Here is a 25,902-nt window from a genome sequence, read left to right on the forward strand (position 1 = left end):
TGGGAAGTGTGTGTGTGGAAGAGAGGAAGTTTGGAAGAGGGAGAGCAGGGAAAAGACGTTTTTATAGAGGGCAGTCTGGAAGGGAAAGCGAATAGATCACCCAAGGCAGCCTGGGTGGTTGAACCACCCTTCTCGATACCTTAGGCCGTGTGAACCATGAGGCCATCGAGGAGGAAGTTCGTGATAGTAGGAGGTACGTACGTACCCCTGGGTCAACCTGTGATTGGCCGATTGGGGTGGTTTTGCGGGTTGATCATCTTCTTTTTGAAGGCGAGAGCTATGGACGGGGTGTGATAAATGGAAAGAGTGCTTTGCAATATTCTCATTGACCGATTAATTGCTAATTGCTCAAGTCACACATTCAAGATGTGAAAAGCGGATTTAGTGAGTCTGGAGGCGGGTGAGGCAGATCTCAGAAAAAGGCGAGAGCCAGGGGATACAGAAGTTTACAAACAAGGCGAGAGCCAGCGGGTCAAGAGTAACACAAAGGGCGAGAGCAGACAAACTGGAGCACATGCCCATGAGATTGGTGATGTGTACAGCTTGCTTTAAAGCTTGGGACAGTAGATCACAGAAAAGGCGTGAGCCAAGGGGTTAGAGGTTCTCCAACCTCCATATGGGCTAGAGTAGAGGACATGGATTGATTGAATGGTTGTGGTACATGTTGTGGAATTAGTGAAAGGGATAAGCCAAAAAGAGAGCACATCAGCTCACAAACAAGACGAGAACCAAGGGGTCAGAGGCAATCTTGAAAGGTGAGAGCAGACCACTTGGAATCCATGATAATGGAATTGTTGATGGGGATTACCCAAGAACAGGGCACAGAAGCTCACAAATAAGGTGAGAGCCAGCGAGTCAGAGCGAGCTTCAAAGGGCGAGGGTAGGCAATGTGGGCTACATGATCATCATACTATGGCTGTAGAAATCTTGCTTGAGTGAGCCAAGAGGTAGACTGAGCAATTCACAAGTAAGGCGAGAGCTGAGGGCATCGGAGGTCAGCACCTAAACTCTGCAATCCTCAAAGAACGATAGCAAAGGACCATGGGCGAGGAAGACCTCCCAAAGAGGCGAGAGCAGAAGTACTGGTTCACAATGGTAATTTTGCAAGGTAGGGCAGACTTGCTCTCGCCTTTTTGAGATGGTCACAGCAGCAGCTAGCTCACAGAACAGGCGAGAACTAAGGAGAATGAAGGCGGGCCTCAAAAGGCGAGTGCAGTTGGTTATGAGCGGCATTTTCGTCTCAAAGGGGCGAGAGCAGATCAAGAATCCCCAGCCCGAATGTCAATGAGGGGATTTGCTTCAGTGAGTCTGGACATGGGCGAGCTAGCCCATTGAGGGGATTTTGGGCAACGCAGGATTAAAGAGGCGAGAACAGACGAAAAGGTGAAAGCAGATGGAGAGGGATGGCAGTTTCGTTGGAAAGAAAGCAGTGGATGAGGAATTTAATAAGGTGAGAGCAGACGGTTATGGGGAGATGAACTGCCTCATATTCTGAAAAGGCGAAAGCAGAAAGCATTAAATGGCTGTTCCTCGGTTGGTAAGAGTACTCAGTGACATGTTTCCTGGACTGCTTGCCTCAGCTTATTTCTTATGAAGACAGAAAACATGGAGAGATTGGTGGGCTGACTAGGTTGCCTAGGCCTGTGTTTTTCTAAATAGACAGAAGGAATCCTCTGATGACTTCTTCACTCCAAGATGGGACATTGTATGGCCTAAGCTTTGGACGAAGCTCAACTAGAGGCGTGTTTGGATGGAATGCTTCATTGGATGTTTAGTCAGATGTGATAAGAATATCTCACATGAGAAAGAGCAGTAGAAACAGACGAAATACAGGAAATACAGCTGTGGAAGGTTGGGTGAATGCTTGATCAATGAAGGAATTTGGGTACAGAAATATTACGGAAAGCTAGGCTTGGGGGTGGCCACAGTCATGAATGGGTGCATTTGATCAAATTGTTATGGTATCTTCTTATGGCATTGTGCAATGCTTCTCTAATAGGCAGTGTTCAGGGCGATGGTGGGTTCTGCAGTTTCGTTAGCTCATATTCTGGGTGAACGCAGTTGTGCGGAGACGGGAGCTATCAAAGAGGTCACAAAACTCCCCTTCAGCGCCGACAACTCAACTTCAGCGCAGGAAACTCCAGAAGACTACAGAAGCTTCTGGGATTAATTGAGACCATTTGGAAATCTTTTCGAGGGTAGAAGTATCTCATTTGTTGTGATGGCTTCAATATTGAGAGCATTTCTATAATCGTGTAAAGCCAACTCAGCGGTGTCCCATTGCTTTCTGGTGCGACTGTGGAATTGAATGCCGTGCGAATAAGCAGAAAGTTTTTGATAATGTCAAACTAGCGTCTAGGCCCTCTATGGTAGAGAAGTGTTGAGTTATCCCTCAAACTTGAGAAAACATGAGCGAAGTGGCGGTATGTAAGAAAGCGAAGGAAGCCTTCAGCAGATGGACGTTTTGCTTGGGCATCACTGTGGTTGGCAATATGGTCAACAAGGCTGATTGTTTGAGCCTGAGGAATCCATCCATCTCATAAGAGCATCAAGCTGTTGTGGTTTGATATGCCGCGTTGTGGAAATGCGTGTTTCTTCTCTCGGTCTAATTTGAGAAAAAAAGCTTTAGTTCAACCTCAAGCTAGAAAGTTGGAAATAAACATAAATGCCATCAATCTTCAATAAGCATCATGCTATTCTACCAGAGGAGTATTGACTTGTTGATTTCCACACTCTTGAGACCTGTATATAAAGAAAAGACACAAGGTGAGGTAATGGTCCCACCATAGTTTTCATACATTTCCATCTATAACGCAGAGTCCCCAAGGCCAGAAGTTCTCGATGACGGCTGCGTCTCTGTCTATGATCTTCAGCGCAACGAAACGACTTTGAAGGCCCTGTATGTGTATGCTGTTGTCCGAGCCCATGAGGTAAACTACACACTAGATTGCCTGCGAGTGCAGACCTCAGGGGGAGGAAGTAGACGAGATAACATCATGCCGCAATTGACGAGGATAGTACTTATTGGAAAGAATGCTACGAGTTACTGGAGTTGAATCGTCTTCCTCGGCGAACTTAAATGTGTAGATGCGATGATTGAAAAGGGAAATGCTTGTGTAGTTTCAGAAATGTGGAGTCACGATAACACCAATGAATCAGAAGAAACCGGTGGTTCGGAAGCAGAAACACATGATCATCAACTTAGTATACACGTTCAAGAGTTGTGTGATGGTTCCAGCAATACAAGTCGTCATCGTGAAGTCATTCAGGCAACATAGATGAGGTCAGAGAGAAGCGATATCGACTTATAAGGGGGTATCATTCATCATTAACATCATAATTACCACAAAACCGATCAGACAACACCACCCCAACTTCTCCCTTCACCCAAAAATCCCAGCAACAACAGCCATAACACCAACATAAACCCCCGAAGCCAACATCCCCTCCGTAGCAGCCACCCTCGCAGGACGATCCGCCCCAAGACTACTAAACAACCCCGCCTGTGCCACACCAGCAGCAACGCCAACAGCAACAAGCAGCACAACAGCCATCCGCCCCACGAAGCCCGGGATCACAGCAAACGCTAGTATCGGCAGCAAAAACGCCGCAGCGAACGCGATGGCGAGGGTAGGGAGGTACCCCGTCAGAGCAGAGATTAATAAGCGGCGGACACGCTCTGCTCTATCTGCGCTCTGATTTTCTGGGGTTAGAGGGGAGGACGGCGAAGGTAGGTTTGCGTTGCGCGGTTGAGGGGTGCGGAGATCGTCGCTTGAGAAGCTGGAGTTTGAGGTGGTGGAGGAGGAGGAGGAGGTTGGGCGGGCGAGGGAGACGAGGTCGTCTTGGGGATCGAGGAACCGTGTTTCGATTTCGGCTATGGGGTTGTGGTTTGCGAGGTAGGCGCGGTAGAAGTCTACGTCCTGGGGGTCTGGGTTGGGGAGGTGCTGGGTTTCTTTGAAAGATGAGAGGACGTGGTCTGCGGCGTGTTAGCGACGAGACCGGAACATGTGAGGTGAGGTAGATGAGGGGACTTACTGTACTGACTAAGTTTGTAGCCAACCTTGCCTAGGATATCCGTCTTATGCCACTGCAGCTCGCCCGCGGTGAGTGAATCCTGCCTCCTGGACGCTGGTAGGAAGCAATTCTGCATCCGGCGCGTCTGCGTGTCAGCCGTGTCGAGGCGGTGAAGCTGCTCCTCCAACTCGGCGAGCTCGTCCTGCAGGTGGAGCAGCAGACGGTGGTTGAGCGCCTCAAACCGCCGGTAGATGGGCTTGATGCTCGACCTCTCTGTGTCGTCGCCGGCGCACAGCTTGGAGGCAATCAGCTCGTACCCCGTGAGCGGGAGCTTCTCCGCCCTGGGTAGGTGCTTCGGGTGGCCGTGGTGCGTGCCGGGGAGACGGGGCTGGAGTGCGTTGGGCGGTAGGTGAGGCAGGTTTGCGGTTCCGCGCGGCATCTCGGGGGTGCCGTAGTGGCGGTAGTCGCGCTGCCGTTGACCGTGTCCGTGTCCGGGGGGCATGGGGACCTCGAATTTGCCAGGCATGGAAGGTGAGTCGCCGTAGGCACTGTGATCCGGGCTGCTGCTCCTGTCGGTCTCGTGATCGGCGGTACCCATCTCGGAGAAGACATCGCTCTGGAAGCTGCTTGAGGCTGTCGAGGTTGTGCTCCGCGTCGAGGGCGACTGGTAGCTTGTGGCGGCGGGGTCGGGCATCCTCCAGTAGGACGACTGCTCGACGGAGCGCTGGATGGCTTCCGGGGTTATGTTGGGTGAGTCTGGTTCGAGGTAGCTCAAAACGTTTGAAGAGGACAGCTGCTGCTGGGTCTTGGGTGAGCGGCTTTGGCGACGGCTTTTGAGGTATGACTTGTCGTGGGCTCGCGACTTTTCACTTCCTCTGCGCCTAGGCCACGATGCTTGAGTGATGGTCGAGCCGCTGCCGCTGGAGCTGCCGGAGCCGTGAGTTCTTTCACTGAGAGCTGTGAAGCTGGTGAGGGTAGACTCTGTAGGTGACACTGGGCGGACTGATGCTTCTTCGTCTTGCTCTTTCTCGGCAGGGACCACAGTTTCATCTGAGGAAGATTCTTGATCCGCGGTGGTGATGAGTTGATCGGAGACAGATCGTGCAGGTTCCATGCCAAAGATGCGACGTCGCGTCGGCGAGTCTGGGCTGGGGGCGGGCATGGACGAGTGCCTCCGGACAGTTGCGCTCCTGGGGCGCGATCGCGGGAGTCCAACTGGCGTTGACGTGTCGTCGGCCGGCATGTGATGGTCTGGATGGTCTCTAGGCGCAACAGTTTTATCGCTGGTGGCCTGGGCAAACGGCGACGAGGGGGCCGGCGTCGGGACGGCGTCGACGACGCGCATGAGTCCGTCGACCGGGTCTGATGCTAGCCACCCTTGATCTGTGGCGTCGCAGTCGTCCATGGTGGTGACAGGGACGTCGGCCACCGAAGGAGGGTGATAAGCCGTCGACATTTTGGTGTTCGAGGGTACGGCCTGGATTAAGTGATGGACGTTGGGATCAGGAGTTGGGTGAGTATGCTGTCTCCCTTGAGTTAAGCTTAACGGGACGCCGATCCGAAGTCGGGGTGTCCCTCGCGTTGAGTATCTTGCTTGCTTGAGTAGGTATAGCAAAGTACGGATATTCGGAATGACACGAGCTGTAATGTGGCCCGTTGTATGGCGAAGAATGTCTCAGATTAGTAGATCTAGGGCTACTGCGAGTCGCACACGAGGCAGCGATAGCTTAATACACATTACTAGAAGGTCGTAGGGTCGGCAGTGAAGGTGGGAAGCGCACAAGGGAGTGTCGGGCTCCAGCAGAAGATGAAAATAAAAGGAGAGTCGAAGAATGGGTGTGCCCTCAAACGCTTGCTCGGAAGTTTGGGAGGGACGGGATCGGGCTGGGGAACTCCCGGGATGTTCAGTTCAGATTCTGGGGGAGCGGCTTCAGGATGACAGCGGCAGCGGCAGCGGCAGCAGTAGCATCGCGGTGAGGAAAGCGGGCATCGAATCTGTGTGGCGTGGTGTGGCGACGGCGACTGGCATCTGAAGGATCATTTCCCGAAGAGCGGAATGGGAGGGAGGGAGGGCACATGGAGGGATGGGAATGTCATCGTTGGAGGGGCTGCTTCTCTTAGGGGGTAGGTACTGTAAGGGAAGGGAGGCAAGGAAAGAGAACTGTAAGGAAACATCGAAGAACAGCGCCGTATGATCGGGTGAAGAGTGTGTCAGCCGTTGACGGATTTGTTTCAGATGACCAGGAAGACTGGACCAGCGAGCACCAAGGTCCAAGGAGTGGTGTGTGACGGACGGGCACCGGCGTTGGGCTGAGCTGAAAGATGTGGTGGCATTCGAGTGGTGGGATGGGAAAGTTGGGGTACTCCATATTGACTGAACTTGTATGGAGATGAGATGCGATCAAATCGAATTACCTGATACCACGAGATAGGACAATTTGACTACCGTAAGGTAAAGGCGAAAAGGAGCAACTTGTACGTAAATCTCCAAGTACCAAAGTAGACAGAAGACATGAAATTGGAAGAGCAAACGGCGGCCAAAACGATCCCAGTGCCGCGGGACGTTTCCACAACGGACGGGCACCCGTTAGCTGCATGGCGGACTGCGTGGCACTCCACTGATTTCCAGCGCATGTGCGCCATTCTTGCCTTGCCTTAGGGGATGCAATGCACCATTATGTCAGCCTCATCCCCAAGAACCTGGCACTTCCGTTGCGGGACGGACCAGTGGACCGAAGACGCCCGGAAGCCCATGCGGCCCGAGAAAACAGGTACGTATCTCTGGTAGCTTCCATTTTTCGATGCGACGGGAGTTACCTTGCCCATGAAGCTATCCACAGCTATCCCAAAGATCAGTCTGGGAAACACATACAATACGACTACCATCTAAGCCACCGAAGATTCAATATGCAAACCTGTAATGGTCAGATAGTGGCGTAATCCAATCAGTCTGAACCTCCTGCTCGCCCGACCCTACCCCTCCAATCACGCCAACCTACAGTAGCTTCGTAGCCACTGGTTGACAGACACGAATCTTTCGTTGGAGGGTGTGCAACATACAAGTCAAGGAACCAGACTTTGCCCAACTCCTATCACATTGAATTGTCGACCGACCAATCCCACGAAAGCGCAAAGCCTGCTAGTTCCCGAATAGACCTGCAAAAGACAGTCACCACCACCGACAACACCTCACACAAGATCCTCCTCCACGACATGGCGCGCGTACCGACCCGCGAGCTGGCCCGCTACCTCTTCAATGGCCAGCTCTCCCGCCAAGGCTGCTTGGCCTCGACCCGACGACCATACACCCGCCTACCGGCCCGCTCCGCCCCAGCCCTGCCGTCCGCTCCCCGGCTTGGACAATCGAGGGCGACATACGCGACAGCTCAGCCCGCAACAGCAGCATCGCATGAAGCGCCGCCGGTACCCTTAAGAAAGAAACTCAAGGAAGAGAAGAAACAACTGAAAAAGGAAACAAGAGGCCAAAAGCCCAAGGGAAGCAACCAGACAGTCGACGGCTGGGAATTGACCGTCGGCATCGAGATCCACGCCCAACTCAACACGGCACGAAAGCTCTTCTCGCCTGCCGCGACATCCTTCAATGATGACCCAAACTCCCACGTAGCGCTCTTTGATGTCGCTATGCCGGGCTCTCAGCCGAGGTTCCAAAAGGAAACCCTCATACCGGCCTTGCGCGCGGCGTGTGCTCTCAACTGCGATATCCAACCCGTCAGCCGGTTCGACAGGAAACATTACTTTTGGTGGGATCAGCCGTCGGGGTATCAGATCACGCAGTACTACGAGCCCTTTGCCCGCAACGGCGAAATCGAGCTCACTGCGCGGGACGGCATCGCTGCCGAAGACGGGGAGAGCATCACGATCGGCATCCAGCAGATACAGATGGAGCAGGATACCGCCAAGACGCTGGCGCAGCCTAATGACGTCTCTTGGCTCGACTTTAATCGCGTCGGCATGCCTCTGATTGAAATCATCACGAGGCCGGAGCTTCATCACCCTCGTACTGCTGCCGTGTTCGTCCGCAAGATCCAGATGCTGCTTAACGCTGTCGATGCCTGTGTATCTGGGATGGAGACGGGCGGTATGCGTGCCGATGTCAACGTCTCGGTGCGGAGGACAGGTGATCCGAATACCCCGCTCGGCACGCGGACGGAGATCAAGAACTTGAGCACTATCAAGGCTGTCGAGGACGCCATCATTGCAGAGCGTGACAGGCAGATCAAGGCTCTTGATGCGGGTGAGACGATTGCCAGCGAGACGAGAGGTTGGACTCTGGGGTCCAAGCATACCCGCCGTCTGCGAGGCAAGGAAGGCGAGGTGGACTACCGCTATATGCCGGACCCCGACCTGGGACCTCTCGTGATCGGCCAAGATCTCGTGGACCATATCAGGGCCTCCGTCAAGGAGCTACCTGACATTGAGCTAACGGAGCTGGTTGAAAACTACGGCTTGACGGCCAAGGATGCGGTCTCTCTCATGGCACTCGACGACGGCGGCAGGCTAGAGTTCTTTTACAAGGTCATCGATGAGCTCCGGGGTCAATTGGAAAGTGCGGGGCTGGAGACCAAGCTACACGACTACGCTTCCCTCGCCGGCAACTGGATCCTCCATGAGCTAGGTCGCTTGACGACGGACAAGGCCGATCCGGAAGCCGCTCAGCGGACATTAGAGATTTCCCCAGACGGCTCCTGCGAAACAGTCCCGCACTCCGCACTAGCTGGCATCCTCTTCCACCTCCAGAAGCGGGACATCACAGGCAAAGTCGCCAAGGAGCTCCTAGTAGCCCAGTACCTCGGCAACCTCGACGAATTCGATTCCGTCACGGACGCCATCACGACACACGGGTTGTGGTTCAAGGAAATGTCGGACGCGGAGTACCGACAGCTCGCAGAAGAGGTCGTTGAAGGAGAGGACAAGGTCTTGAGGGAATTCATGGACAAGAAGAAGTATCCCCAGGGCAAGCTCATGTACCTCGTTGGTAAGATGATGCGCATCGGCGAGACGGAGCGGATCGACCCCTCGGGCGCCGAAGAGGTCATGCGTCAGCTCATCACGGAGCGGACGGGCGCGCATCAGGACTGATTTCCTCTCTCTTTTGGTTTTCTTCTTCTCTCCCTGCCAGGAGGGGGCTATATGAACCCGTGTACGTGCATCTAGGCACGCTGTATTGTACAATGTATCATAACATCATAAGTAAAACTCGATAACACGAGTGCAAGATAGCATGGCATTCCCAACGTTCCTGTTTCCCAGTCCCAAGAAACTTTACTTTGGACTCGTCGACGCCGCCGGTCGAACATCTAGTTTACTCGGCATGAACCCAAAATTAATATTCTCCCGTTCCCTCACAAACCGCTCAATACGCTCCTCCCGCCCCTTACCAGCCACAGCCTGGCCCTGCCGCCTCAGCGTCTCGCTGATGTTGGCCTCGTGCGCATTCTTCTTCTCGAGGAACGTCGCCGTGCTACTATCCATTCTCGTCGTCTGTGCCACTGTGCCCACCGCCAACGCAGCAAGGACCAGCGCCGCGAAGCTGGCGTTGGACATGTACATTGGCTTTTGTTTCTCGTTCCCGCCATTGGCTTGCCGTTCGTGCCAGCGTTCCCAGTCTTCCCATGTCGCATTCATGGCGGGGGAATCACCTCCCCGCCCTCCGCCGGCGGCACCGTAGCCGTGGCGCCATGCTTTATCGGCGCGGCGGTAGACTTCGTTGATGTCTTCTGCGGCTTCCTTGCCGGTGCCGGGGACGTGCCAGCCGAAGCCCCAGGCGTCGTAGGCGCGGCGTTTATCCGGGGAGCTGAGGATTTCGTTTGCGAGGACGATAAGGCGGTAGCGTTCTAGGCGGGTTGCGGCGGGGAGGGAGTCCAGGGCTGTGGCGTGGTGTTTGTCTGGGTGGTATTGTTTTACGAGCTCGGCGAAGCGGGATTTGGTGTAGGGTGCTGTTTTGTGTATTGCGAAGATGTCGTAGGGGGTTGGATTTGTGCAGGTTGGCCAGAGCCTATTGCCAGGGTTGGTTTTTGGGCCATTGCTTACTGTTGCGTAGGATCGTGAGGTTGAGGGTTGTTTGTGTTGTGATGCGGGGTGGTCAGAGGAGGAGGGTCGTCGTGTGGGTGGTGACGTTATTGATGTGTGGTGTGCGGGGACGGCGAGGAGGTTAAGGACGTTGTTGGATGAGCAGATGACGAATGCTGAGGATGTCTTGAGGACCATGGCTGCGGTTTAATTGTGTAGTTCGTGTGGGACGAGAATCTCAAGGAGGTTGAGGGAGAGGATCGAGGACGAGCATCTTTTGAAGTGTCGTCGTCGGGGTTTGTTTAAAGTAGACGGGCGAGTGCTCGGCGATGTAAGTGGCCTGGGAGTGAGAGAGTTTGGACGCCGGTGGTTCGACTTGCACCTGCCAGTGGCTAAGGCACCAGTGACTCGTCCAATTGACGCATTCGTGCTCAGTGCTCCTGCTCAGTGCTCAGGCTCCCAGCTGGTCCTCCTCCCGTGCTCCCTCCCCAAGCCGATCCGATAGCTCCGCTGCAGGAAACGAGTGGAGCGGGGACGGAAGAAAGGGATTGAATCAGACCAATCGGCTGATGGAGAGCTAACCGGGGTGAGCTCGGTAAAGAACGAATGAGAAGAGGCGAGGAGCTCTCGGTGAGCAGGTTCAGGCCAATGTCACCACCCATGATCCAAGACCTACCCTGACACTTTCAGCACCATGATCATTGCGTTGAGAGACATGTAGCATATTAAGCTTATTTTGCATGTTTCTCCTTAGACGTGATCTCGTGATTTTCTATGAAATGCTAGCAAGAGCTTCTCTTGGGCTCTTGCTTACCTTAACTCACAAGTTACCTCCCTTACTTGCCTAAGTGAGGGAGGTACTTCCTCTAGGGAGAGGTCACGTGTCCCCACCTACACCACTAGACCAGGAAGGCAAGGGGTCCCGCCCCGACGACACAGCTGATGCGCACCGAACGCACTGGGACGGGGATTCACCACCACAAACTTGCTTGCATGTCCCGGGCAGACAACTCTTCCTCCACACTCACACACACAACCACACTCCTCTCAACCATACGCAAACCCAACCATCCCACAATCATCTTCGCGCTGCATCTCGTGGACGAAACACATTTTACGCTGTTTCAGTAGCCCGAGTCATCAACAAACGACCTGAAATTTACGCAATCGCGCAAAACCCACGAACGCACCACAACCACAATCCACCTCCACCCACCAACCACATCCCTCGACTTTCTTGCACCGAAACTCTGCCCGAGTCTCGGTCATCCACGCTTCCACTCCGCTATCCTCCGGCCACGGAACCAACGACGAACCACGCGACGCTCCTGCTCGCCCCCAAGTGACAATCCCGCAAATATCAAATATTCCTCAACGACAATTGCCCTTTTTTGTTGTCGTCGACTCCCGCTTTACCTGTCTGCTTCCTAATACCTACCGAGCACGACTCGCCCCTCGATTCACATCGCGAAGTGGGGAAAGCAAAGCCCTTTCGCGCAACACCCCTCAACGACTGCATCGCACCCTCTTCCTCTGCCATAAGGCACATACTCTATAAACACACATTCAAATGGCGGAAGCACTCGCAGACAAGCTCAGGGCGACAAACTTGAGGTTTGCCTCCCTCACTGCCCTCCTAGGAACCCATGTTTGAAGGCTCGGTAGACTGACTTTCGCAGCGATGGCGCCGCATCAGAGGACTGGAAGAAGAGCTTGAACCTGCCTGCTAGGGACAACAGACACCAGACTGAGGTATGTTACCGGCAAGACCAACCTCCCCCTCTCATCTGTTCTGCCCACCGTCTCACAAGCTTGCTCCCAGGATGTCACAAACACCAAGGGTCTGGAGTTTGAAAATTTCCAATTGAAGAGAGACTTGTTGATGGGCATCTTCGAGGCTGGCTTCGAGAAGCCGTCGCCCATCCAAGAAGAAGCCATCCCCGTCGCCCTCACCGGTCGTGATATCCTCGCCCGCGCCAAGAACGGTACCGGAAAGACTGCCGCCTTCGTCATCCCCGCCCTCGAAAAGATCAACCCCAAGGTCTCCAAAATCCAAGCCCTCATCCTCGTCCCCACTCGCGAACTCGCCATGCAAACATCACAAGTCTGCAAGACCCTCGGCAAGCACCTTGGAATCAACGTCATGGTCACTACCGGAGGTACTGGTCTCCGAGACGATATCATCCGCCTCCAGGACCCCGTTCATATTGTGGTCGGTACCCCTGGCAGAATCCTCGATCTCGCGGGCAAGAACGTCGCCGACCTCAGCGAATGCCCCATGTTCATCATGGATGAGGCCGACAAGCTTCTCTCCATCGAATTCACTCCTGTCATTGAGCAGCTTCTCCAGTTCCACCCCAAGGATCGCCAGGTCATGCTCTTCTCCGCCACTTTCCCCCTCTCTGTCAAGGACTTCTCCGACAAGAACATGGTCAGCCCGTACGAGATCAACCTCATGGACGAGCTCACCCTGCGCGGTATCACCCAGTACTACGCCTTTGTCGAAGAGAAGCAAAAGGTCCACTGCCTCAACACCCTCTTCTCCAAGCTTCAAATCAACCAGTCCATCATCTTCTGCAACTCGACCAATCGCGTCGAGCTGCTGGCCAAGAAGATCACTGAACTGGGCTACTCATGCTTCTATAGTCACGCCAAGATGGCCCAACAAGCACGAAACCGCGTCTTCCACGACTTCCGCAACGGCGTGTGCCGTAACCTTGTCTGCTCCGATCTTCTCACCCGTGGTATCGATATTCAGGCTGTGAATGTCGTCATCAACTTTGATTTCCCCAAGAACGCCGAGACCTACCTGCATCGCATTGGTCGCTCTGGTCGTTATGGCCACTTGGGTCTGGCTATCAACCTCATCAACTGGGATGACAGGTTCAACCTCTACAACATTGAGAAGGACCTTGGAACCGAGATCCAGCCCATCCCCGCCAGTATCGACAAGTCCCTCTACGTTTACGAGAACCCCGAGTCCATCCCGAGACCCATTTCCAACTTCCGCACCGGCCAGCCTGGTCAAGGCCAGCAGCAGCAGCATCAGCTTGGTCAGATCCAGGGCCAGCAATTGCCTCTGCAGGGTGGCCCCGCACCGGGCAACTGGCAGACTCAGCAGCCCCAGCAAGGCCAGCAGAATGGATACCAGGGCGGCGGCAGAGGCCGTGGCCGTGGCCGTGGTGGCTACCGTGGTCAGAACCGTGGCGGCTATGGCGGCCGGGGACGTGGTCAAGGCCAAGGCCAGGGCCACCCCCAACCCCAAGGACAAACGTCCTAGGGTTCCACCTATTTCTTCTCTTTAGAAAGGCGTTACGGCGTATGCGGTCGCGACGGAACACGCGACTGCGTCTTGTTTGGATTGTACATAGTTCCTCTTCTTCTTTTTTCTCCTGATTTTGGAGGCGACACGGCACGATTAGACTGGGTCGGGCATCTCATCCATGCTCAACATGAGCTTTTAGGTCCCCCTCACCACTCACGATCACGAAACACGAAAAACACACTCGATCAGACCTATACAGCTCGTTGCCAAGAAACAAAAGCTTCGTCACATATTCGCAAACTTTTGGCCTGTACCATACCCCCAACGGATCTTACTGGTCTTTTGTTTGGCTTCTTTTCTTTTTCCTTCGGCCTTCTGATGACGGGCACTTTCTACCCGTAATGGAAATGCATGCTGTCTGGAGACGACAGAACGAGCAAGACGACAGGCTGAGCCATTGAAAAAAACAATATCATCAACCATGGGACGTGACGTCTGATCCTGGACGATTCACCACACCCCGGGCATGGAAATAACCCGCTCCCACCGTATCATGTCACGTGCTTCTTTAACGACGGCGTTTGGAGGGGTCAACAAGCGGCTGAGCGGTATCAGCCCGGAACGGCGTTCGCATGGATGGCGGGCCACATTTGATTTCTGGTGGACAAAAGGGGAGTTGGCCCTCGTGGTCGAGGGCGGCAATACTACGGGATGAGGGCGGTTCGGTAGCTCATCTCTGGTTTATGCGCCGCGGTGTCTTTTGAGTATTAATCAATTGATCGCGGAGACGACTGATGTTGGGATATGACACGGAGGGCGACGGGGCGGCTGGCATCCAACGGCGTCTGTCGGAGCACGATATTCATCATCGTGCAATTTCTTTGGCAGGGGAAGATATGGTTGGAGGCCCTCCGTCCGGGGTAGGAGGAGGAGCGTTTGTCGTCGGTCGACTGACAAAGCCAAGATATTGCTTCTTGGCGCCCGAACTCAAAACGGAGGTTTCGACATGATCCGTTACGCATTCTACGCCTATGCCCTGCTTCTTGCGAGAAGTCAGGCTCGACGAACGACCGCAGAAATACCCGAGTATCATTATGCTTGTATCGGCTCTCTTGGAACCATCTTGGCCCAGCTTTTTGTGTGTCTCGTCTGCCTTGAGCGTGGACATAGGCCTCAAGGGTGTGTTGGCTCAGTTTGGTGTTGCCGGGAGAGCGAGCGGCCTCTTTTGGTACTCACATCAACAAGAAAATAACGCAAAAAAACCGTTTTGGGAGAGAATCGCTGGATGGGCTAGAAGGCTTTCGGACCGGTGTGGTCTTTGGCATGACCCAGCTCAGCTGATGGGCAGGGTGTCATGGACCAGAACTGGTGGGCTAGATAGTTGTCTGAGCATTTGGAGTGGCAATCAAGACACAATTCTCTCTCATAACCATTTCTTCTGTGATCTCCTATGCGTTGCTTGACGTTGTTCTGGTTGTGCGTGTAGCTCGTGATTCCATTTCATATGATTACGGCTACGAAGCCTAAGTATCATGTCTCCGGCGACCCAGGCTGTCAGTTAACTTGTGTGATGGCGATGGGGGTTGCCACAGCTGAGCATCGGGGCTTTCAAGTCACCAGTCTCATCACTTGAGAGCTGTTGATTACTCCTGGAGAGAAAGTTCACGGCTGCGGCCTAAGATGAAGCCCCAAGGCATGAAGAAACGCTTATATCGATGGTGCATAGGTCCTACGTCCCACACAAGGAGGCGATCTCGGGAGGGCTTCTTCCATCGATAGTGTCAAGAGAGGGGGCCTGCCTGATGTAGCTGGGGCCCGTGTCTCGAGCGCTGGCGGTTGGTATATAATGGCACCATTCGTGCCATTAATGATGAGGCTGCCAGGATCAAAGCAAAGTAAGCTCCCGGTGATCGTTTGGTATTGTCGCTAGACACCATTGTCGAGTGCAAGTCAACGTCCACGGGAGAGGCAATCCGCGCCAGTATTCAGGTATGAGTCTCATTTCCCGATTCGGTGCGTTCTTTGGTTCCGGTCGTCTTCTTGAGCTTAATTGAGGTAGTATATGCATAAGTTGATGGGCCTGGTTGGGGTTGGATCTGAGGATTAAGAGTTGCTCTTTTTAGAGCACCTCACTAGAAATGTGATGTCGTATCCGGGTGTGGCGTGACAAGCCGAAGGATGCTTGTAGCCAGCTCATTCCCGACCAAGTTGATATCGATCCATGGCGCGGTGCCTTGGCTTCTTTGGTTTCCTAGCTGGTGGCGGTTCGTTTACAGCTAGCTACCTGATCTTTGGTCTGTATGGCTGCGACGCCGGGATGGTCCGCCCGATGTTCCTGCCGTGCCGTCCTCGGCCGCTGCAGGGCCGAGACAAGCCACGGCGCCGGGTAGATGGTACGTGGTAAGGTACGTAGTGTCAGCAACTCCAAGCACCGTTGGGCTGGAAGCGCCGATGGAGGCATGGTTAAGTCGACTTCACAGTCGAAAGACCAGTTGAAGACGCATTCTTGGGGCAGGCGGTAAGACTCATGGATGGCAACGAAAGGCAAACAAAAGTATTCACTCCCAGTCTAGGGATCCAGGTCTCAAGACTGCGTGGATAGCGTCATCCTCCAACACTATAATCAGGCACCCTCCTCCCCATGAATACAAGAGAGGCGAAACGATTGAATCAGAGCATAGTCAATACATGTACGCGCCGCTACCTAGATCTCCTACACAAAAAAACACCAAACTCAAGAAAGAGCCGCAGTGTTCGAAAGCAAAAGATCTAGTTTTAAAAGCGCGCGGCGTGTGTACGCACGTATTTCGGGTAGAAATATGTGTGTTTTGCACGCCGTTTTTGTCAATCTCCGGACCCTGTGAAAGCCAAATAACCATTTGAGAGGTCAAAGTGGCACAAAAAAGTCCGGGTTTGGGAGGTCACGGTAGTCACAATCATGGTCTCGGTCACGGTGGAAGACTGGTGTAGATGATGGCTTGGCGCTGTTGGCGAGCGCGAGCGACTTACCTCTGATGCGCTCGACGGAACTTTCTTCGGATTTTCCGTGTGCTCGTAGAGCGGGAGATCTTGGTGTTCTTCCTTGAACACGGTCTTTGCGCGAAGGAAAAAATTGAAGACGGGAAGAAGCTTGGGGACCCGTTGCGATATTTATTCGCCTGAAAATTTGGTATCCATAGCTTATCTGTATATGCATCTATCCGGTTAATCCGCACTGGCAATTCTAGGAGGCGATGCAATTGATCCTGATTCCCGTACCGGTTAGCCTCGCTCTTTTCCCGACGTCTTTGAATCCACTGCATTTGTCAAGCTCCGCATCATTGGCCTCGCTATCAGCGGTACGTCTGTCTGAGGAGGGTAGAAAAGAAAGGTATTAATGGTCAATGTATCTGTATCTCGCTGGCTGGATAGTTCGGTTTCGATATGTTTAACCGCCTCTATCGTCGCCCGCAGTCATCTGAAGAGCGATTTTGAAGTTCCCGAGCCGATTCTCCATGTATCTCAACAATCACGATACGCGCTCTTTTCACCATGATATAGGCCAAGGTGTAATGTTGCCACCGAAGCTAGAGCCGCGGATAGAAAGGATGGCTGTCTCACGGCCGTTCTGCGATGGGCTGTGGAAGCACTGATCTGCTTCCATGTTGTAGGTATTACTGCGCCAATCTGAGGTCTTGCTTGGCAAAACGGCGTGAGAAGATTGCTAGGACGTGCTCCATGTGTGGAAGACCACAGGCGACGGGCAGATCTTGCCATGGTGTCGCGTTATGCTGGGCAACCAGGCTTTCTTTTCTTGTTGATCTGCAGCTGTGATTCGCTGGGCGAGAAGTATGCCTTGTGCGCCTCATGAATGCTTCTCTAGCCGCCAAGGGCCCAACCGAAGTGCGGTCCAACCGAGCGAAAGGTGCCCAACTCTCTCATTGCTTCTGGTCAAACTTTCCTCTCTGATGAAAAACAACAGAAAACACAACGAGTGTCAGTGACAGCAAGGGATATGTGAAGTACCCGTTCACCGAAAAAGGGCCTAGGCACGACTTCAGTTCGCGCGACTGCAGACTCACATATGGAAATAGGCAGACGCGATTGGAACTGCCGCGAGCGTTGTCGGCCTTGTTGGTGCACTGCTGAAAACCGTTCAAGAGGTTCGAAAAGCCCGAGAGCGGGTGAAGAACGCGCCCAAAAGACTCGATGACATCTCATCGGTGCTCGAAACCACGTTGAAGACAGCTAGCCAGGTCGGAGAGGAGCCCAGGTTACAGGCACCTGCGGTTGTTGATCAGCTCGAGATATTGAAAGCAATCGTGGGAGAGCTCGATCAGCTTTTCAAAAACCTGCAGGAGAAGAGCCGGAGACGCAAGTTTCCGAGGTTTACAAAAGCCTTGGTGACCCAAGATGCGGACGAGACTGAGGTGGCTTACATTTCGAACCGATTAGCCAATGCTACAGCGGAGCTAGACACTCGAATTAATGTCATCCAAGTAGGTTTGACGGGGAAAGCAGTCAAGCTCCTTGAGGGCATCGACTCAAAACTGCACCAAGACAGTACGCACGAATTCTGGTTGCGAAACACGTTTTGGCTGGAGCTGACATGCTGACTTCAACGAATATAGCGAGCTTGTCGGAGTTCACTAACCTCGAGTTCCTCTACAACCTATCTTCCATCCATCCTGATTTAGACGCAGCACATTATCGCCTGTTTGGATGCCAGACCTCGGCAAGCCTTTTTGATTGTCGGCAACTTGCCAGGGATCTGAAAGATCGAGAAGGAAACCCATTTATATTCGTTGACGATGAGACTGGACTGGGCCATTCCGTGTTCACGTTGTCGATGGTCAATCGTCTTACATTCAATGACGGATACTGCGCCACGGCTTACTTCTTTTGTAAAGACACTGGAGGAGATCCAAGACCACTCGTCACAACGTCTACCATCCTCGGCGGATTGGCCCGTGTCCTGCTTAGGCTGCTTTGGCGCTTTGACTCGAGCTTCCTTACGCAACAGAATCGGACCTTTGGGCACGAGCTCAAAACATACAGAGACGAAATAGACCGAGCCGGCTTATTTCATCGCATCCTAGATGAAATTTTTCGACGTTTTGCTGAGATACGAGAAACCCCTCTTGTGATCGCAATCGACGGGATAGACTTCGAAGGCACCGAGGGGGATCATACGGACTCAAGTAATGCGTCTCACCTTATACGGCACATCCAGAAGCTTCAACGTGAACACCCGAAAACCCGTACGAAATGGGTCTTGACGGGAAAACTTTCAAATTCCTTAGGGGAGCGACTCAAGGGTTTAGGAAGAGAAGCGGATACGACTGAAATTATCCTGAAAGCCAGTGATGTCGCAGCAGCTTTCGGACTCCAAGAAGCCATTCCGAGAATAATGAAGACAGCAGCAGTGTGGAGAAAGTTTATGGAACATGGCGTGATGGCTCAAGCACATTTTGTCAATAACGACTTATCGTGGTTTCGCTATTGCAAGCCAGCACAGTCATGGTACGCAAGGCCAACAGATAGTCAACATGATTCAAGAATTTTATGGCTTCGGAAAGGCCCTCTTTCATCCTTGGCAGCAAATGCTATTGGATTTGAAGTTGCTTCAGGCATGCTCCTCGACAAGGAAGAGTCACCGATTGTGGCGTTTTTCTCCTTTGAGACATTCGAGGCTGGCGAGAATCAGTCCCCAACATCTCGTCAAGACTTCCATGAGCAAACATTTCAAGCGCAAGTTGCTTGGTGCATCGTCGCTCAGCTCCTTCGACGGCAATATGGGCCCGAGTCTTCACTCGCTGAGACTCTTTTACGGCTTCCTCCAATGGCAAGAGAGGCTCTTATTTCAACCTGCTCAGCAATCGGGGAGTCGAAGTGTCCCTTCACGCCTACTACCCCTGATGGCAATGATCCTGCTTCGCTATTGTGGGGATCCGTCACTTCCTGGTATCATGAGACCAGAGGTCTCGATTGGAGCCATATATCAGAGCTTACTACTGTCATGAGCGCTTGTCTCGAGGATATTACGCAAGATGGCAAATGTGTTGTGCTGGTTTTCGACGGTCTAGAGCATCAAGATCAAAGCGCTTGCGCGAAGCTGGTCACTTGGATCGACAAGCTTGGCCATGGAGTCAGAGCCCTCCTTTGTATTGATGACACCCGTGAATTTACCACCGGCGGCCAACCGAGGTGGTCAGAGGTCATGTTGAATGCTCCCATTGTGGACGAAACTACGGAGTGGCGAGGTAGGCATTCTGGGTATTTAAGTGTTACAAAAGAACTTAGAGCACTAACAACATACAAAGTGCATTGAAAGCCTGAAATTCGATGGCATGCAAACAAGGCGAGATCAAATCGTAGATCCGCTGCCTGCCACCAACCAGTGGCTCTCGGAGACTGAAGAGTTCCAACAATGGGAATCTTCTGGCAAGGTCTTGTGGATAACGGGCAGAGCGGGAAGCGGCAAGTCGGTTCTAGCGAAGAACATCCAGCAACAATTTCAAAGGAAGGTTTCAAACGGCGATCCCAGTGACGATCTCTTCGTTTGTGACTGGTTCTACTCGGCCCGAGGGCCTACCTTTGGCGCAAAAGATGCTTCAATGCTTCGCGCCCTGACTCTCAGCATCCTCAGCTCAGGCAAGAAAACGTTTGAGCCTGCAAGAGCTATCTATCGCGCACGATTTGATGCTGGGCGGCAGAACGACGACTGGGTGCTGTCGGAGCTGTCAGATCTTTTCACAGCACTCGCACTCAGTGCTTCAACGCCTCGAACACTCGCAGTGGTAGACGCGTTGGACGAGTCAGAGAGCGTGACGCAATTATCAAGTCTGAAGTCGACGCATGAAAATTTCGACTTGCTTGAAATGTTTACCGAAGTTGGCGGTTCTCTGAACAGCCGCGTCCGCTTCGTCTTGCTAAGCAGGCCTGAGTTTGTCATCTCCAAGACCCTCAGTCACTGCTCACAGATCAGAATGGAGCAGTACAATGACCGGGATATTTCTATCGTGATTGAGGGCGGTATCGAGAAACTTCGCGTGGCTTGGCGGGGTGCCTCTGACACCGGTCCGACGAATTTCTCCAAGGACTCAAACGCATCAACTAACGCACATTCCCGTGAGAATCCGTCCTCCAATAATGATCTCGAGACACAGGAGAAAACGCTGGGCGAGATACGCGCGCACTTGGAAACTCACGCAAAAGGTGTGATACTCTGGGTCATCCGGATTATTCAACAACTTTTGCTCATAATCGAAAATGAGATAGGGTTTTCAACCCAGGATCTGATGGACTCACTTATTGCATCACCACCAGAGGTTGAAGAACTCTACATCAAGTTCCTTGAGAGTCTTAGAGGTTCCAGGTCGACCAAAGAACTAGCAAAGACCAAGAGAATTTTGGAATGGATCGTCGGGTCTCAGAGGAGGTCATCCCTGCGATTAATAGAGTTACGGGAGATAATTGCGATATCCGACCAGCTGGAGATGGGAAAACATGGAGAATTCAGCCATGATTCCTTGGAACCGCACAGGATGGTAGTTCTAGAGAACTGTTGGCCCAAGTTCTTTCGCAGCATAGAGCTGTACTGTGGTCCGTTCATTGAGATCTTGGATGATCAGCAAAGGTTCAGACTGGACTCACGGCATGAGATCGGCTACGCGAAACAAGATTGGACGATTCAGCTGTCTCATCAAACAGCCAATTCATTCTTACAGACTCCAGGCCGCAGTGGAGAATTTTACATTGACCCAGCAAGCGCCGAAAGAATGGTCACAACCCAAAGCTGCCGTTACCTTGGCATCCGAGCCTCATCACCTGGGCAAATATGCTACCGAAGCACTGCAGAAGGTAAGGGGGACCCAATTCTAGCACTGAAAGTGGCTTTGACACCTTTGCTTCGAGATTCGAGCTTGCTGGCCACTAAGCAATACGTAGAGTCAACGAAGCGGCCGCTTGCGAAGTTTGCCCTAGATGTCATCCTGAAGTCTTGTCCAGATAACGAGGCCATCTTTGGAGCACTGATGATGGCCGACTTAGAGGGTTTGGCACCAAGAGACTGGGTAGCCGTTCATTGGCTCGCAGACATGTGTTTTACCCCGACCTTGGCGGGTACGAGCCTAGAACCGTTCATCTTCTTCTGTTGCGTACACGGGCAAACGGAAGCTCTGAAGACTTTCTCAAGACTGAAGGATGAATACTCTGGAGAGTACAAAACAAGACTCATGGCGGTTGGAAGAAACTATCAAATCATCTGCGGCGCTGCCGAGGCTTTCATCAAAATTCGAGAAGATAATGACACTTGTCTCGCCGCCAGAACATTGGAGGCACTGCATACTCTCTGCAAGGAGAAACTCCGACAGATGCTGCGGTACTGCAGTACTCGCGTCGCATCAAACCTTTCGAGAGGTGAAACAGATTATCAGGGCGAGTCTGAGAGACTAGAGAACTTGGAGAGCCGTCTGTCGGAACAAAGACATCAACCACGGAAGTTTACCCAGAATCTTTGTAGTTCCAAAAGGAAGCTGTCCTCTTCTGATAGGATCGTTGGCTGCAGAGATGTCAACGAGGTGTTTCAGGAAGTTGACAGGTGGATGAAGTCAGATCTGACTCTTGAAATGGAGAGTGACGCGAATAAACCAAGGCATAACTATGAGCCAGTGTCGGAAAAGGATAGACATAGTGTACTGGCTGATATCGAGCGATTCTTTCCGCTGAACACAGAAAGTCAATCAAATATACAGACACCTCCTAGACGGGAATAAAAACATGTTCTTGACATGGAGTCTTGACTGCATTTGCAAAGCGATAGCCACATGCATACGACGTATCACAACAACCTGGATGATGAAGTCATATACAATGAGAGGTTCCCTCTTGGGAATTCATAACTCTTTGCCTCTGTCGAAATATTAGTATATGATGTTGAGTACATGTAGGTCTCGGTAACCTCGATGATGGTATCAGGCGCAGGAATTTCTCCTAGAAGCTTCAGAGTTCTCCACCTCGAGTGATCATAACTATCAAAGACTTAATATGATAGCTTGTCAACATTCAAAGGCCGCTGAGACACTCTTCGATGAAGACTTGGCCAACGGGCATTGCAACCGCAGGACAACGCCAGTTTGAGAAATGGCAAGAGACCTCTCAAGGCAAATACACATCATGGTCACTCTAACATGTGATTGGTACGAGACAAGCAGATCTCATCCAGGGCTTGAGATTGATTGTTGCTTCGATGAAGGCCTAGCTTCATCTTACATTTACGGTTCGACCCACCGTCCAGAGTGAAACTTGTAACAGACCGATTTAGTGTTCTTCAGAACAGGCATCTTCAAGAATCGAAAGACAGGTCTAATGCCATTGAAACAGGTTGGTGAATGGAACAGTCTATCATCAGCAGCCATTGGCGTCTTTCTTAGGTACGCTGTGAACTTGATGAACCTGGCTCCAGTGACTGAATAACAAAACTAGCCTTGAGTTGCTCTTGTTGGACTGCATAAACCCTTAAGGCTCTGTCAATCAAAGAGCCATAGTTTACACTTGAAATTATTGGGTGAAATCTGCCCTGAGAACAAATGATCATATCCTGTGAGGCTTCAAATATCGGTTCCCCTTTGTTTTCGTCTAAAATCTTTGACAACTCATCCTGCTTCTCAAAGACCCGACACTTCTACCTTCCAGGCTGCCACATAGAGCTTTGGATTTCCAGCCCTTGTGATGCCTTGATAGTTGTATCCACCTTGTAAAGTCTTCCAAATGCTCAAAAGCTCGTAACAGTCCTGCCGCCACTGAATCTGCAACTTCCCTTACTTAAATTCGCCTCATGAACCTCCAACAACTATACTTGCTCTATACATCAGCACCTAAATTGCGTCACTGTATTGATTTTTAGCCTTTTACTAACGTTTCTCTATTTCGGGATCATTAATCAGTGAATATGAGGGAAATAGAGCCGATAAGAGAATGAATGAACGTAGTGATAAATGATGTAGTAGTTGATAAGACAAAGTCTTGAAAGTTATACTCTTGTGAAACTTCCTTATCTATACTTGCCTCTTGAAAGGACCAAGAAGACTCAGTAACCATGAATTTCTCTACCCTACAAAATCTTGATAGTCCTTCCCGCCTCGCAAAGGCATCCTGACCGCACCCTTCCTTCGTAGTTCCAAAGATGCTTCTGCCTTAAAAGTCTTAACAGTTGTCCTCGCTTTGTTTGTAAACTTTGTATAGTTGCACTCGCCTCTTCGAATATTGAGGGTTGCACCCGCCTTTTTCAATTTTTCACAGCTGCACTCGCCTTATTTGTAAACTCCATGTTTGGATAGTTGCACCCGCCTCATGGAGTCTCCAAGATTGCACTCGCCTTGTGAAATCTCACCAGTCCTACCCGCCTTATGAGAATTTAAGAGATCGACCCGGCCTCTTGAAGCCCATAAACCCCCAATGGATCCTTTTTTCCCCTCCTCCAGATTCCCTTCCCTTAGACTTTTCTCTTCATACAACTTCTTCCACCAGACATCTTTTTGGTAGACATTCTTCAGTCGTCTTCCGCAATATTCAAAACTCAAAACCATCGCCTAGGTAAGTAAACTCATCTCTCCCATATCCCATATCACCACGATACGATTCAGAGTCTCTCCCTCTTCTGCTCCCAAAACTTTCATCTCCTCCCTGTCGGCGCCCTCGCGTTGGGCGGAGGTCAAAAACCACGAACTGGTCTGCAAAAACCAGTCGTCCGCCGGTGCTTGAGCCGCTTGACTGCAAATATTGACTAACTATTTTACAGACGACAGAAATCTTGGCAGAAACTTCGCAAACGATACACAGTGATCACAACAGTAAGTCGGCTGCTTTATTTTTCTTCACTCATATCAGCTTTCTTCTCGATTTGCAAATGTCGGCTCTTCTGGTCTGCTTTCGCGAGACGATACCGCTCTTTCTCCCCGACTATCGACATCGGGCTTCCCGATCCGAGGCAGCGAGCGACACAAGTGTTTTCTGACTCTTGCCATCTTTCTCTCCTTGAACTTCCCTAAAATTCCCTCATTTCTTCTCAGTTTTTCGGATAGCAGCTGTCATTTACGCCTTCTATCTCAGTCTCCAAACGAAAGTATGCAGAGAGAAAGCAAATAGTGCCAGAAAGACAAGCCCTCTGTACAGCTCTCCTCTAGTGTCTCACTCAATCTCAGTTTTACTCTTACTTTTCAGATATCATCTCTTGCCTGCATCTCCGCTAACCATCATCAATATTCTGCTAGACCTCTTGCCATAAGCATCCATGACCATGGCTCCTCAGGTTATCTTCAAGCCGGCCATGGGTCCAGCTCGCTGCACTCACCTCCAGAGCCAGACTCTCATAGACGATTCCGGTGCCGCCACTACTGTCGGAAAGATGACCGACCCCGCTATCCCTACCACCAAGGGATCGAACAGCTTGACCACCGGACCCAAAGTTGAGGAGATCAAGAAGGCCGAGAAGGCCGAGCAGGTTGAGAAGGGCAAGGAGAAGGAGGATCCTCGCTTCGACACCTTCCACCCTTTCCCCCGTCTCCCCAATGAGATCAAGGCTATGGTACTGTCCGAGTATATCGACTTTGAGCCTTCCATTATCTACGCAAGCTGCAAGGCGAACAAGAAAGTCCCGGGCCTCATCGACGTCAACACTGGCAAGGACGGCGCTCTCTCTAAGTTCAAGTGCCTTGCCCAGCTCATGAAGGGCATCCCCGGCTTCAAGGCCTACGTCAAGCGCACGATTGGCGTCTCGTTCCACGACTTGTCCTATCACCCCGAGAAAGGCGTCCGCAAGGGCAAGGATCTCATGGTTCTTGTCTTCGATAACAAGATGGACCGACACCTCAACTGGTACGGCGCTACTCAGCGTAAGCATAACCGCGAGTACTTCGTTCCGGATATCGAGGACATTGGCGTCATGTACGATCGTGACCGCCTCTACGGCCTGGGCTTGGGCGCTGGTCTTCAGTCATCCTCCATTCACCCTTGCTCCTCCCAGGATCTCAGCATGTTAGTCACCAACCTCGGTGCCGTCAAGAACTTCTACCTTCTCGTCAAGTTGCACGGCAGTCAAGCTGAGCAGAAGAAGTGGATGAAGATTCATCTTGGTATGTACTACGGCAGCTCCGTAGAGGATATGCTGGTCAGCCCATTATAACTTTCATTTGTACTAACAACAGGAATACAGCAATTGCGAAGCTTTGCAGCAAGGATCTCATGGTCTTTGAGGACAAGGATCGAACCTGGGTGGAGATCACTCAGAACAAGGCTAGACGACAGTACGGCACCCCCGTGCAAGCTGCCGGCGACCTTCTCCGACGGACCGACAAATTGTACCATGCAATTGGCACCATGTGCGGTGGATCCCCCAAGGTTCATTTCCGCATTCTTGTGGCTTCGCGCTTCAAGAACAAGACGCTGGGACTCTGGGACTAAACCCCGTCACGTGCGCAAACAAGCTTGCATTAAAGGTTTTGAGGCAGTGCAGTGTTTGCCAAGGGGGCAGTCAAGGAGGAACACGGCGGTAGGGTCATGGCTTTCATGAGAATCGGCTTCATAAATGAATAATGCAGTTCATAAACAAGGCC

The 25,902-nt window shown here is 52.0% G+C and overlaps 7 protein-coding genes across 7 annotated transcripts; 5 read left to right on the forward strand and 2 right to left on the reverse strand.

The window, feature by feature from the left end:
* Positions 1–3,383: 3,383 nt before the first annotated feature.
* BDP55DRAFT_556851 (uncharacterized protein) lies at positions 3,384–5,128 on the reverse strand (the record flags this gene model as incomplete). Its single annotated transcript, XM_060569631.1, has 2 exons — positions 3,384–3,976; positions 4,036–5,128. 2 exons carry the CDS (start codon positions 5,126–5,128, stop codon positions 3,384–3,386), a joined length of 1,686 nt encoding a protein of 561 aa, XP_060427286.1.
* Positions 5,129–6,104: 976 nt separating this feature from the next.
* On the forward strand, positions 6,105–9,114 carry BDP55DRAFT_634225 (GatB/GatE catalytic domain-containing protein; the record flags this gene model as incomplete). Its single annotated transcript, XM_060572642.1, has 4 exons — positions 6,105–6,138; positions 6,251–6,295; positions 6,674–6,785; positions 7,041–9,114. The coding sequence occupies 4 exons, from the start codon at positions 6,105–6,107 to the stop codon at positions 9,112–9,114; spliced, it is 2,265 nt and encodes a 754-aa protein (XP_060427287.1).
* Positions 9,115–9,297: 183 nt separating this feature from the next.
* On the reverse strand, positions 9,298–10,242 carry BDP55DRAFT_556878 (DnaJ domain-containing protein; the record flags this gene model as incomplete). Its single annotated transcript, XM_060569633.1, has 1 exon — positions 9,298–10,242. The coding sequence occupies one exon, from the start codon at positions 10,240–10,242 to the stop codon at positions 9,298–9,300; it is 945 nt and encodes a 314-aa protein (XP_060427288.1).
* Positions 10,243–11,614: 1,372 nt separating this feature from the next.
* BDP55DRAFT_556883 (P-loop containing nucleoside triphosphate hydrolase protein) lies at positions 11,615–13,324 on the forward strand (the record flags this gene model as incomplete). Its single annotated transcript, XM_060569636.1, has 3 exons — positions 11,615–11,658; positions 11,724–11,796; positions 11,867–13,324. The coding sequence occupies 3 exons, from the start codon at positions 11,615–11,617 to the stop codon at positions 13,322–13,324; spliced, it is 1,575 nt and encodes a 524-aa protein (XP_060427289.1).
* A 5,596-nt stretch (positions 13,325–18,920) lies between these two features.
* On the forward strand, positions 18,921–20,842 carry BDP55DRAFT_730734 (uncharacterized protein; the record flags this gene model as incomplete). The annotated part of the gene is made up of 3 exons (XM_060579727.1): positions 18,921–19,526; positions 19,612–20,729; positions 20,782–20,842. 3 exons carry the CDS (start codon positions 18,921–18,923, stop codon positions 20,840–20,842), a joined length of 1,785 nt encoding a protein of 594 aa, XP_060427290.1.
* BDP55DRAFT_670751 (uncharacterized protein) lies at positions 20,606–22,080 on the forward strand. Its single transcript, XM_060575406.1, has one exon. The coding sequence runs from the start codon at positions 20,788–20,790 to the stop codon at positions 22,063–22,065; it is 1,278 nt and encodes a 425-aa protein (XP_060427291.1). The 5' UTR covers positions 20,606–20,787; the 3' UTR covers positions 22,066–22,080.
* Positions 22,081–24,587: 2,507 nt separating this feature from the next.
* BDP55DRAFT_749092 (uncharacterized protein) lies at positions 24,588–25,882 on the forward strand (the record flags this gene model as incomplete). The annotated part of the gene is made up of 2 exons (XM_060580600.1): positions 24,588–25,422; positions 25,503–25,882. The coding sequence occupies 2 exons, from the start codon at positions 24,588–24,590 to the stop codon at positions 25,748–25,750; spliced, it is 1,083 nt and encodes a 360-aa protein (XP_060427292.1). The 3' UTR covers positions 25,751–25,882.
* Positions 25,883–25,902: the final 20 nt, after the last annotated feature.

The sequence above is a fragment of the Colletotrichum godetiae genome, assembly GCF_030913485.1.
Source record: "Colletotrichum godetiae strain CBS 193.32 chromosome Unknown BDP55scaffold_32, whole genome shotgun sequence".
NCBI lineage: Eukaryota > Fungi > Ascomycota > Sordariomycetes > Glomerellales > Glomerellaceae > Colletotrichum > Colletotrichum godetiae.